Source organism: Bombus vancouverensis, chromosome 9 (genome assembly GCF_051014615.1).
Source record: "Bombus vancouverensis nearcticus chromosome 9, iyBomVanc1_principal, whole genome shotgun sequence".
In the NCBI taxonomy this organism is placed as follows: Eukaryota; Metazoa; Arthropoda; class Insecta; order Hymenoptera; family Apidae; genus Bombus; species Bombus vancouverensis.
Window position 1 is genome coordinate 13,247,005 of NC_134919.1, and position 12,319 is coordinate 13,259,323.

At 37.0% G+C, this 12,319-nt stretch overlaps 3 protein-coding genes across 4 annotated transcripts in view; 2 read left to right on the forward strand and 1 right to left on the reverse strand.

Annotated features, from left to right (window-relative positions):
• The first annotated feature begins 52 nt into the window (after nt 1–52).
• On the forward strand, nt 53–7,334 carry fs(1)N (female sterile (1) Nasrat). Of its 2 annotated transcripts, XM_033345997.2 has the most exons (15): nt 53–450; nt 531–1,017; nt 1,094–1,389; nt 1,463–1,767; nt 1,830–2,483; nt 2,560–2,814; nt 2,877–3,192; nt 3,258–4,586; nt 4,656–4,861; nt 5,012–5,150; nt 5,226–5,503; nt 5,583–5,948; nt 6,021–6,371; nt 6,444–6,597; nt 6,651–7,334. In XM_033345997.2, the coding sequence occupies exons 1-15, from the start codon at nt 246–248 to the stop codon at nt 6,845–6,847; spliced, it is 5,538 nt and encodes a 1,845-aa protein (XP_033201888.2). In that variant the 5' UTR covers nt 53–245; the 3' UTR covers nt 6,848–7,334. The 2 variants fall into 2 exon arrangements, with proteins under 2 accessions (XP_033201888.2, XP_076477923.1); XM_076621808.1 differs by lacking the exons at nt 6,444–6,597; nt 6,651–7,334 and having other exon boundaries at nt 6,049–6,199.
• LOC117163591 (kinesin-like protein KIF6) lies at nt 7,031–11,226 on the reverse strand. The gene is made up of 13 exons (XM_033345998.2): nt 10,849–11,226; nt 10,671–10,789; nt 10,508–10,582; nt 10,383–10,425; nt 10,096–10,197; nt 9,900–10,021; nt 9,485–9,601; nt 9,298–9,429; nt 8,685–8,819; nt 8,426–8,522; nt 8,192–8,347; nt 7,895–8,117; nt 7,031–7,830 (listed from the first exon to the last, which is right to left on the reverse strand). The coding sequence occupies exons 1-13, from the start codon at nt 10,912–10,914 to the stop codon at nt 7,079–7,081; spliced, it is 2,139 nt and encodes a 712-aa protein (XP_033201889.1). The 5' UTR covers nt 10,915–11,226; the 3' UTR covers nt 7,031–7,078.
• A 304-nt stretch (nt 11,227–11,530) lies between these two features.
• Nucleotides 11,531–12,319, forward strand: part of DAAM (disheveled-associated activator of morphogenesis-like protein) — a 43,469-nt gene continuing 42,680 nt past the window's right edge. The window contains exon 1 of the mRNA XM_033345761.2: nt 11,531–12,200. The gene's annotated coding sequence lies outside the window, so the exon portion shown is untranslated. The remainder of the gene's footprint in view (nt 12,201–12,319) is intronic.

The window sequence follows — 12,319 nt, forward strand, 5'->3', positions numbered from 1 at the left end:
ACAAATGAAGAAAAACCTATAGGTTGATAAATTATTCAAGAAGAGAGGTCATGGATGCTAACGAATCACTGAAATAGTATCATAATTTATTTCCAATCATTAAGTCGTTCTAGTAAAATATAAAAATTGTTGTATTCTGAGAACCACTGCGTGTGAACTCAATCGCGATCAAAATATTTTGTATCGTACGATCGACTGTTACGAGTATCCCTTCCGAGATCATTCGATCTAATCGCAACGTTACAATGCCCCCGTCAATTCATAATCCTACTTTTTGGTTATTTCTTTTCGTTTGTGCGAACATTGCAAATTGCTGGGATATCAACCATGTCTTAAAAATTCCACATCAATTTGCGGATATCAATTTATCTCGAATTACACGAAATTCTGAAAACGAAACGTTAATTTGGATGGAATACGAATTCAATACAGGCGCAGGGAACAGAGAAGGTACTGTACAAGATATTATTTTGTTTGAACCGCGTATAACTTTAATCATAAATACCGACGACAGTTTCCTTTCATTCCAGAGCTCATAATGACAGATATCTTTGTTCGTAAATACGCAAACTTACCAGAAACAGTGACAAATTGGCAATCTCTAGACGTAAATGGTATCAACTATCTATTTGGGGTTCAGAAATCTATTTTCTACGTTTACAAACTTAATCGGGATACGGCTGTTGTCTATGATTCTATTATTTTTGATCTGGAAGATACTATATTAACGTTTAGAGTGATCAACCTTCACTCGGAGCTTGATGCTGCGGTCGTTTTCTGCGTAGAATCGAACAGTGGAAACATGTTACGGTGGTACAGATTAAAAGATGGAAATGTTTTTCAATTCTTTTGGTCGTGGTCAGTACAGAAACGTATAAAAGACATGAAGTTCATTGAACATGAAAAGCCATATAAAATATTGCTGTTGAGTGACGACGAATTACATTCTGGATTGCAAACATTCATCGACGTGTATGGATTTATCATTGACTTTTCAATCAATACTTTCGACTTTTGGTAATTATTCGTACGATATAAATTTGCAATAATCGCTGAATCCATACATTCAATCCGAATTATTCGTTCGGTATAGGTTTCATGATAGGCTCTTTGTACCAAGATCGTTTGGTATACAGATATGTCCTATTTATGAAAGCAGTTCACTCGCTGTTCAAGGCATGAATGATATCTCGCTCTATGAATATAGACCCACTACCGAGGGCCGTATTTTTCAAAAGCTACAAACGATAGAGTCGTATAATTTAAAAAACTTTGTTTGTTTTGAGAGCGGTTATCTTCAATTTTTGGCGACTTCTGGACCGGAAGCTGGCCTTTTTCACTTCGTAGATGGTGAATTCCAGTTCAATACAGAGTCTGAACACAACTTTGGTAGAACTAAATTCCATAAAGAATTGAATTACCGTGATTCTCTCCCTGAATAATTAATTGATGTGTATTACAGATGTTTCAGAAATCTCACGGGTGACAAACGTAAATGTGGATACGTATAGAAACGAGTCATTGTTGTTGGTTCAACTGAAAAACTCCACAGTAATGGCTCTTGCCTGGGAAGGCCTGAATTTCAAAAGAATCTCGTTACCTAACAATATCCTCGATCAGTTTGATCTATCCATGATTACACCACTTCCGAAGTATGGATTCATCTTGGGTAATCAAATTGTAAAACTTAACGTGCAGTTGAAAAACACGGAACATCCGATTCAATCCAGTATTGAAAGACTGCTGATCTTGCAATCTTTGTTAAACGTAGGTATCGTAGGCACTCTTAAAATATTTAAAAATTACAGATCTTCGAAATACCTGTTTAGGATTCGTTGAATCATCAAGAAAGGATTCTCGATGAAACAAAGGCGCGTCTCGAAAAGAGTTACTTAAGGAATCCTATAATTACTGGAGTTTGGAATGTTAGTACAGTAAACGCCACGAATGCAATTATATCTGATAACGTGACTTATCATTCGATCACGATAGGCGGAACGACTTTAACGAAAGAAGATCTGACATTCGACGCAGACAGTTTCGCGGAAAAATTGAAAAACGTAAGCCGAAAACTCGATGAAATCGATTCGAATTTGATGAACACCATAGAACATAATTTAACGGATCCGCTTTCCGATTCGGATTTCACGATATTTGGAAATATTAATGTTACTGGCAATTTGTATGTGAGAAACTTAACTGCGCTGTCCATCAATGACATCAACGAAACAATTGTCTTTGATTCCATCGAGGCTGAAGATCTGACAGTTCATTCGATGAATGGTATTCCTATCGAGAATATTCAGTTTGGTGATTCTATAGTGGATTATAGTGCCGTGGATTTTTATAAAATAAATCGTGCTCAAGTAAACGGGAATCTCTTTTTCTCTGTGATTAATGGAATTGACTGGACAACATTGATGAAGAATATTGTGTGGAAACACGAAACAATGTATATTCCTGGAAATACTATTATCGAAGGGGTAAAATTTAACGCTAGATACACAATTTTATATAAGTGGCATAATTAGTTTGATGTAACAATTATATTAATTTCAGACGTTGATCTCAGATATTTTTGAGCTGGGTATCCTAAATAATCTTTTGTATCCAACGGAATATGTTTTGGAGAATAGTGATACTTCCGTGATTATAACCGGTACCAAATCGTTCGATTCGATGCTGCTATCACGATTGGAAAATGTAACCACTCTAAATGACGTAAATTTCGAAGACTACGTAATTTTGTATAAAGACAACATTCTAAAAGAAGAGATTGCCTTCGAGAACATAAAAATTGATGGAGAATTCCGGGTATGTTTTTGGTCAAGTTTTAGGCGTATTTCTAGTATTGTACGAATTTTTTACAACTATAGTTAGATGGCGAAATACCAGGAATTAGTATGGAAGATAGATTATTGTTGAACGAAACTTCAAAGATATCATCGGATGTGATGTTTTTCAACTTAAATGTTTTGGGAAATGTTACATTCGACACATTGTTCATGAATAAACGTGTACTAAATTTAGAGGATTTATTGTTAAAAACCGACAAGGAAATTAAAATTACTGGGATTAAGACATTTTTAAAGAATGTCGGAATAAAATCTAATGTTACCATCACATCCGGTATGGTTAATGGATATTTTTTGGATGAGTTCGCCACTTTGGACACAGTACAAGATTTTCCAAGTATGAATTCGCTTTCTTTTATCGGTAATTAATATTCGTTTATTAATCACTATGTATCGTTTCAGATTTAACAAAGATACTATCGAACGTGACTTTTGGAAATGTGACGTTTGGGGCTATGAAGAAATTAAAAGCTTTCTTCAAGGAGAATACAAATTCCAACAATTGCTTGGACAGGATTATTGTGTTTAAGTCTCCAATTATTGTAGACCAGTTGTCGTTTGATGGACTAAACAACAACGTTTCATTCGATGTCTTTAATCAGAAAGTGAACGAAATATTTCAAAACGTTAGCTTTGAAAATTTAATGACGGAAACATTACTGGCGGATAAAATAACACCAAAGGTTGTTAATGGTCTTGATTTCGCCAATTTCACAAAACATTTAGAGTTTCCGAATATTGGAGCCATCGACCAGTTGGAAACCGATCGCTTGAACGCGAAATTTATCAATGGAATGTCGTTGGATGAGATCAGTTTGTTGACCGATAGATTAGGCGCGACTTTAGACAGCATTCTTAATGGAAGCAAAACTCTAAACTCTCTTCAAGTAACAGGAATGGTTATTACAAAGTTACTTAATGGAAATGTCTTGGCGGATCTGTATACTGAAGATGAAATCGACACCGTGATTTTCAAATCAGATGTTGTCATTAAGAATTTGACGATTTTGGACTTTATGAATGGCTTCAATTTTTCAGAACGCGTACTTGATACGGTTTTAAAATCCGAGACAAATATAGTAATCGATGCACATAAAATGTTTGACACAATTATTTGCCATCAACTTGAGGCGACCGCTTTGAATGGCCATCCCATAGAAAATATTCTAGACCCCTTTAAAGAACAGGTGTTAACAGGTCCTGTTATCGTCAATGGTTCTGTGACAATTCTTAAAGAATTCAATACAACCGGAAGTATCGGTGATGTACCATTCTATAATCTGATAAAGAAATTCAAACATTTAGGAAACAATAGCTACGAATTGCACGGAGATGTTCGTTTCCTTAACGATGTGACTATAAAAAATCTTTACACGAATGGATTAATCCAGGGAAAAAATTTCGATCACTTCTTAACCATGATAATGTTTAACAACAAGGATAATCTTACAGTTTCTGGCACGAAAGTGTTCGAAAACACTGTCATCTTTAATGATACGTTTATAGTGCAGGACAAATTGAATGACATAGATCTGAAAAGATTCCAAGAAAAGGTCGTCTTTATAGACACGCCGTTCTTTATTGAATCAAAAATTATTTTTAGAGATGGTATAAAAATAGAAAAGGATCTTGTAGTTTGGGCAAACCTCACAACGAAATCTATTATGGGAATCGATGTAAATGACCTGCATCATGATGTTCTAAACCTTAACAGACCTAATTATATCGAAGGTGACTGGAATTCCGATTATTTTGGATTACATCTGGAAATGTTTTGAAAATGTATTTTTTCGATCGCAGGTACTACCACGTTTACTGATGTCAATTTTCAATCTGATATTCAAGTAGAGAAATTCAACCATTTGGATATGAATTTATTAATACCGCTGGACACTGAACAAAGTATAGAATTTTTGAAATGTGACAATATTACTGTAGATAAAATGCAAATTTTGGGAAGAATCAATGACGTAAACTTACAGGAGGTTCAATACAACACTTTTATGGTATGTATATTTCAAATTAATCTATTGGATGTTTTTGGAAATCCCATTTTTTTATTTAAAAGAGACATAATTCTATAAGGAACAAGTAGATCTATTTACATTATTTGATGATTAATTCCTCCAGTTCTCTAATAGCATTTTTGTTTTCAGATGACTGGGGACCAGAAAATATCAGGACACTTTAATTTTCGTGGAAATGTTCACGTTCGACAGAATTTCAATGCTCACATTATTAACGGCATCGATCCGAAAAGTTTTATACCTTTGAATTCGAAGGGTTCTATAAACGGTAAAACATAGACGACAAACGTTTCGAAGAGATTTTATACATAAGCCATTTTCTCTAAAACGTTTACTTTTCTAGGCAATTTTATATTCGAAAGACCAATATTTCTCAATCAGAGTCTTCGAGTGTTAGGCTACCTGAACGGCATAGATCCGGCTCGTTGGGAAGCTGTGGCGGTCACGACCAACAATTTAGTATCACAGTTTATCTCTGGTAAATGGGTCGTATTTGGTAACGTTTACTTTGAGAAAGGGGCATCGGGAAATGATATGTTAAACGGCACGAACATCACAGAACTGTCAAATACTTTAGCAAAGGAACATTTAGGGATGAACGATGTATTGGCGGAAAAAAGTGTATGGAAACCATTTTCAATGAACCTTTCAGGTATTAATGATTTAGAAATTTGTGCAAACGCTTATGCTTTCTTTTTAGGCAAATCTGGATAGTATGTGTGAGGACTTGCGCGAGCTGAAACGCTACGCTGAGAAACAAATTTACAAGTTCAATGCGTTTGATTATCTGCAAGTCATCAAGTTCCACAGCAGCATCGTTAGCGTCCACCATTTCGAGCTGGATGACTTCGACTATATAATATTAAGCTACACTACCTGTCACATGCACATGTACTCTTTTACTGGAACAAAATTCGAGTTGGTCGTCAACATATCTGATTTTGGAGTGGTCGAACAATGGACCACTTATAAATACGACCAAGCTTTATATTTTCTCACTTCAGGGCCAAGTTCTTGTGGAAGGAGTCCTACAAATCTATGGAAGCTAAAGGATGACACGTTTAGGGTAAGTTTTAGTGTTATATTTGGAACTAAAAGTGATTAAATATCATTATCTATGCTTCGTTAAAAATTTTAGCACGTTTTAAATTTTGGCCATGATATAGACAGTAACAAAATAGATCAAGACATATTTTTGACGTCAATTGACAAAAACGAACGACTGCAGTCATCTAGAAGTATGAACGAGGAAATACAGAAGCCTCTTTCGTCTCTGGCAGACGATGATAATGTTCAGATTATTTTCGAGAAAGATCAAATATTGTTGGCTAGCAAGAAGAATGCTAGTAAATATAACGTTAATCGTTCTGCCAATGTAAATCTTAGGAAATATGCTAGAAATTCAGAAAGCCTGAAATTCAAAGTTGGATTATTTGAGAAAGAAATGTTTTTGTATTATGACAAAGATGTTAGCGAGGATCGTATATTTGTGAGTTAAATCTTCGAAAAAATACTTAATAAATCATGCCTTCCAATTTTTTGATTCCTATATTCTACGTAGATCTTTAATAACGATGTAAAAGGAAAAAAGATCCTTCAAACAATAAAAGCACACCGACCAACATCCTTTACGATACTTAATTTCGATGGATTGATCGAAACACTGCTTGTTTTTGTTGAAAATAGGAAGAATCTTCGAATTTATGAGTATAAAGGTAATTATTAAACTATTTTTCATATAATAAATACAAGGGGAGATTTTTTTCAGGTATTCAAGGCTTCCTATATAAGGATAGTATAAGATTGAACGTTAATAAATTATTTGCCTTTAAGATTAGAAAGTATCCTAATTTAGCGAAACGATATTGCCTGTGTTTAATCTATGAAAACAAATTAACAATTTTGGAAGCAAAAATGTACGGCGAAAAATTAGATATGGAAACGTTAACATGCTCGAAACGTTGAAGTTTTCTGCCAAAGAATTAATATTAAAAACGTTGTTAGTGCGTGTAAGATTATTTATTGTAGCTATGTATGTACGAGAGTTAGAATTAATTAATATTCATCGTTTATAAAACTGTATTACATTATAATTAGTTGTATGTATCAATTATAAGCATATTCGATAAATAATACTGCATTCTTGCATACTCTATTATGACTTCTTATATTGTAAACAGCATCTTGAAAAACTGACTAGTAAATACCTCCAGATCGTTTCGCTTTGTAGAACGCTATGATTTCTTCATCGATTTCCGGATCCCCTGTCAAAGGCAATGAATCCTCAAATTGTTTGTCTTTTGCCTCCGTATTAGACTTTCGCTCGAAATCATCCCTTTCTGCTTTGTTTTCCTGTAGAATCAAAGGGGTTTCTGGATTATTAGCACTGAAGCTTAAAAACTTTTGATAAATTGGAGCTGAATAATCTGCCTCTACAAACGAAGCTTCCCGAGTTACAATTTTCGCTTTCGCACTTGATAATTCAACAGGACTCTGCTGTTTCACTTTTGATTCTATCTGATTATTATGATTATGTTTTTTCTTAACGTTTTTTTGCCCTCTTTCAGATTTGCGTAAGGACTGTTGATTCGTGTCATCAGTTTTATCACCTGTTCTCTGATCAATCGCTTGATCTTTATCCTCGGTTAAATCACTTAAAGTTAAATTAACGATATTGCAAGGCAATAACTCTGGCATAAATGTATCAATGGATATTGACTTGTTTCTCGATGTCGGATCATTATCATAAACATTAGTACTGCAATCAGGTTTAGTTTCATTACTAATTTTAGGTCTTCGTTTTTGTTTTTTCAACGGTGTACGATTACTTAGGGAATTTTGTATCATTTTTTGATTATCGTTCTCGATATTATTAGTTGTAAACCGATCATCATTTAATTGTGTCGATCGTTGATTCCTTTCCCTTTTCATTCTATCTATCAACAATGCTGTTAAAAAGTTAAGAAATTTTCTGATAAATAATGGAATATTAATAAAATTATAATAGGATACAAATTTCTTTGTCTCTTTGAATAACCAGATCCTTATAATATTCCAGTTTCTTCAGGTAACACTTTGGATCCTTGCTCAATTCGAAAGCTCGCTTGAAACTTTCGAAACAATATTCTACTTTCTTAGGATTATAATCCCAAATGACTTGTTTATTTGATTCTAAAAAGCTTCCGATCTTATGGTCGAGATTTTTTTTATCTGCAGCTGTAAGCTCTTCAGATATCTACATTTGAAATATCAAAACTAATTGAAACCTAATTTACACTCTAAATTGAATTTTTGATAAAGATACTGAACAGTTTGCCTCGTCAAGGCTTTGATTTGTTGCTTAAGTCTGTCATTCTCCGCTCTCAGTAACGCATTTTCACTCTGAATGTCTGTCTCCAAATTTAGTTTTAAGTCATTCCTAATGAGAGCTACTCGTTGAGCGAACCTGCACGTTGACACTGTTTCCTGACAATTACGAGATAAGAGTATATCCAATTAAACAAATGCGCTGATGATTATGAGGCAATAAAAATCGTGTCGTACCTCTAGATTAAAAGCGCAAAGGCTTATGGTCGCTAACATAGTAGTCAGGCAGTTTCCACCTAAGCTGTCTCTCAAAATCGACGTCAATAAGGAATTCCTAAAAATGGAAACAACGAAAGTTCCATGATTAAACAAGGGTTCTAATCTAAAACAAAAGGTAAGTCAGAAGAGTACAATAAAGTTTCATTCGCTATCCGCATATTATTTAAGTGATGAAAAATTATACTGTCGGATATAAATCCCTGAGTGAATTTAGCACCTGTAAGGAATGTGACCTGCGCTCTCCTGACCCAGACACACTATGACTTGTTCCAAGTAATGTAGGCTCAGGTTAATGTGCTTCGCCTCGGTCAGAATGGTGCCAGTTATCGAGCATTTGTAGACACGTTCGGACCTACGGAGATCTCACGTTGAAAAATCGGTTACCGTTACAAAATTTGCCAGCACGGGCGCAGATGGCAATGAGAAAGCACGACACGATGGTGCGCGTAGGAAAAATTATCGCTGACAAGTAGGACAACGTTTAATGCATTTGAGATGTTGGTACGTAATCGTAAAAATGTCACTTCCACAACATTGTTGAAATAGAGATGTAATTTGTGAAAGGAATTTAAAGATATCATTACACAATTACGCACCAGTCGGCAAATATGCGTTTAATCGTGCTCTTTACCAGCTCACTTTCCCACAATTTATCTTTTCTTTTCTTCTTTATCTAATCTTTTCTTTTTTTTTTAATTAGGATGCTCAATTAAAAATTTGTTACTGAAATGAATTTTTCTGATGGTTGTCTTCAATTAGGAGCTGATCAATTGTCGTAATATCTCTAACCCTTGTACCTTCAGTCGATACAAGACGGAAAACATACGAACCCTGCTAGGTCGACGAGATGTACTTTCGCTCGCTTGTATTGTTCAGCGCCGAACTTCTTCGTAGAAACTACGATGGTAAAGATGCAATGCGATCTCGATGACTGAGGATTCATCGGTGTATCGGCGGTAACCCTATGAAGAACTACATTCTTTTTTCCAATACGACAATATAACGAGATTATTTTACCGATTATGATCGCCTAGCACAAGCAATTCGAATGCATCCTCCAAGTTTTTAACGCAATAAAATGTCAAATTCTTCAAGTGTAATTTCCCGGCCTCGTCTTCTCGAATGCTGATACGTCTGAAACGCGTGCACAGTTTCCAATAGATGAGAAATTTTAGTACTCTCCCTTACTTTTAATTGTAAAACAAAAAGAGAATCGTCCGTAACGTGGCGCAAGACAAGGAAGATATAAAGATAACACGGTTGCACCTTGCGCACGATTGCTCCATATTGGAAGTTTGTCGGAATCATGTTTGATCGGTCGGGTCGAGCAGGTTGTTTCCCTTTAGGGGGGCCCCCTGGTTTTTACGAAATACCCTCGTATCCGTGTTCGCGCATTACTCGACAGGCCACCATTTACGTCACCCGGACTTACGGTAAATCTTCCAATCTCGTAACCGCGAAGTCTCGTTGGTGCTTCCGATCTATCAGGTCATAGCCGGTTTCATTGTAAATCTCCAGATATGCCACCTCGATGGAGTACACGTTTTCCGGTCGCTGCATAAAATTTAAGGGCGGTATAGGGTTCTCTGCGCGTACCTATATAACATCTGATAGCCAACAAACGCAACCTTTTGTATCGCGTCGAACAGGAATTGCAAAGTTCTCGGTATGATACCACGACATTCGTTCTCCAGACTCCCGGTTATCGTGTACGTTTTCCCAGTGGCGGTCTACAAAATTCATGACTTAAAATCATATCAGAGGCTCGCCTCGATCGAGGTTTCATGGATAGAACGTTCGAGGATGTGGTACGAGTTTGAAATTGTATGACAACGGTAGACGACTTAATTTTAGAAAATAGATGTTTTACTCGAGTCACGTTTTATCGATTCTATCGATTTATTGTTCGGTATACCTGGCCGTAGGCGAAAATGGTACCGTTGTAACCATCGAGAGCACTTTAATAAAAGAAATTGCATAGTTAAGTGAATATTCGAGGAATGCACCCTAATTCATTAATAAATGATACGATTCTTTTACCTTTCAACTACGGATCGTGCAACACTTTCGAACACGTCTTCTTGCGTTGCGGATTCCTCAAATATTCGGAAAAAGCTAAAAGTTTCAGATGTTTGAATTTTTAGACTTCAGATTTTAGACATATTACCGACAATGACAAAATGTTATTTTTGTAATATCTCACGAGAAATTCCAAGACTCGGGACGATTGTCAGGATAATCTTTTATTCTTTGGACTGGAGAGACTAGAACCAAGAAATCCTCCTCGAGATTTTCTTTGGGACGATGCAAGACTTGATAATTCTTTGGAAGAAAACGTGCATCTTATAAAACCAATTTCAATTTGTAATCGCGATATCTACCACTATGCTTTTCCGATTTTGTTCTGGTTTCAATCTGGCGTAGACTTTGATAGAATTTTTCACCATCTCGTTCGTATAACCTCGCAGTTTTGTGGCTATGAATCGATGACAGGTGATCGATTATCGAATACCTATAGATACGTATTACAATTCAGGAAAGAAACAAGTAAAACGTGACAAACTGTTGAATTCTCGAAAGTGGAAAATAGTAAAAAACTTTTTCACACGTGCAGCGTTTCTTATTTAAATCAATTTAAATAACTAAACGTACAAGGCTACCAAAAGCTTCAGATATAGTCAAGAGGTATCGAGCCATGAAACTAGACCAATAAAAATGCGACAAGTACACCGACAAAAGCGGCGAGCATTTGCACGTTAAAGCGGCCCATCCGTCGGCAAAAAGGTAGCGGCGGACCTGCGAGAAAGCTTGTGTTTCCACGACAAAAAGAAAAAGACCGACAACGCAACATAGCCTGGTCTTTTCCTCCCTTTCGACGTATCGATATCTCGCCGAACAACGTAGTCGCACCGGTTCGATTGATCGAAACACCCTTCTCCTCCTCCTCCTCCTTTTCCTCTTCGTCCATCAGAGAGGAGAAGAGCGAGAGGTCGCGTGGTCGCCTAGGCGACGACGTCGTCGTCGTCGCGACGTCGGCGCAGTGCGTCGCCGCGTTGAGAGTGCCGCACCGGGTCGTCGGTCTACCCGATGGCAGGCCAGTGTCCCGACTTTTCTCGGCTTTCGCGTTGTTCCTCGCATCCCTGTCGTTTCGTTCGACGTCGTTATCCCTGTGCTATTCACGCGATTACACGCTAGTTCACGTCACAACGACGAACTTGGCGATTTTCGCACGATGCGAATCGTTGTTTGCACCTCGTCGTCGGTCTGATCGTTCGTCATCGCCGGCGACCAGCAGCGCACCCATCGCGCGCTTTCATGGAAACTTCTAGCTCTGACTAGTGAATCGGTGAATTTTCCGCTCGATCACGATCTGCCCCGTATCGCCGAGCTCAACGTGCATCATCGATGTCGATCGACTTTACGATCATCCCCGACGATACTGTTCATTAACTTCCGGAGTTGAGAGAGAAGTTGTTATTAAGAAAGATTCGTCTAAGTTCAAGGAAGACGTTGATGCATCGGTGAAGAAACGAGGGAGGTTAATCGTCGATTATCGATACTGAGGTAGTCGTTGGAGGAACGATTATCCGACATTTACAGGCGACATGACCACCAAGCTCGAGAGCAGCACCGCGTGAGAAGCTACCGGGACATGTGCCTTTTGCTCTTCTATTGATCGGCGTGTCCCGACGCGACTAACGGATCCTGACGTTTCGGGATCGCCAAACACTCGGTAAGATTCCACTATTTTATGACACAGTTTTGGATCTTATAAATATTGCGCTAATTCGGAGTAGAATTGTAAGAACGGATAAAGTAGCGATAAAGAATCTATGATGCGATGATCATATT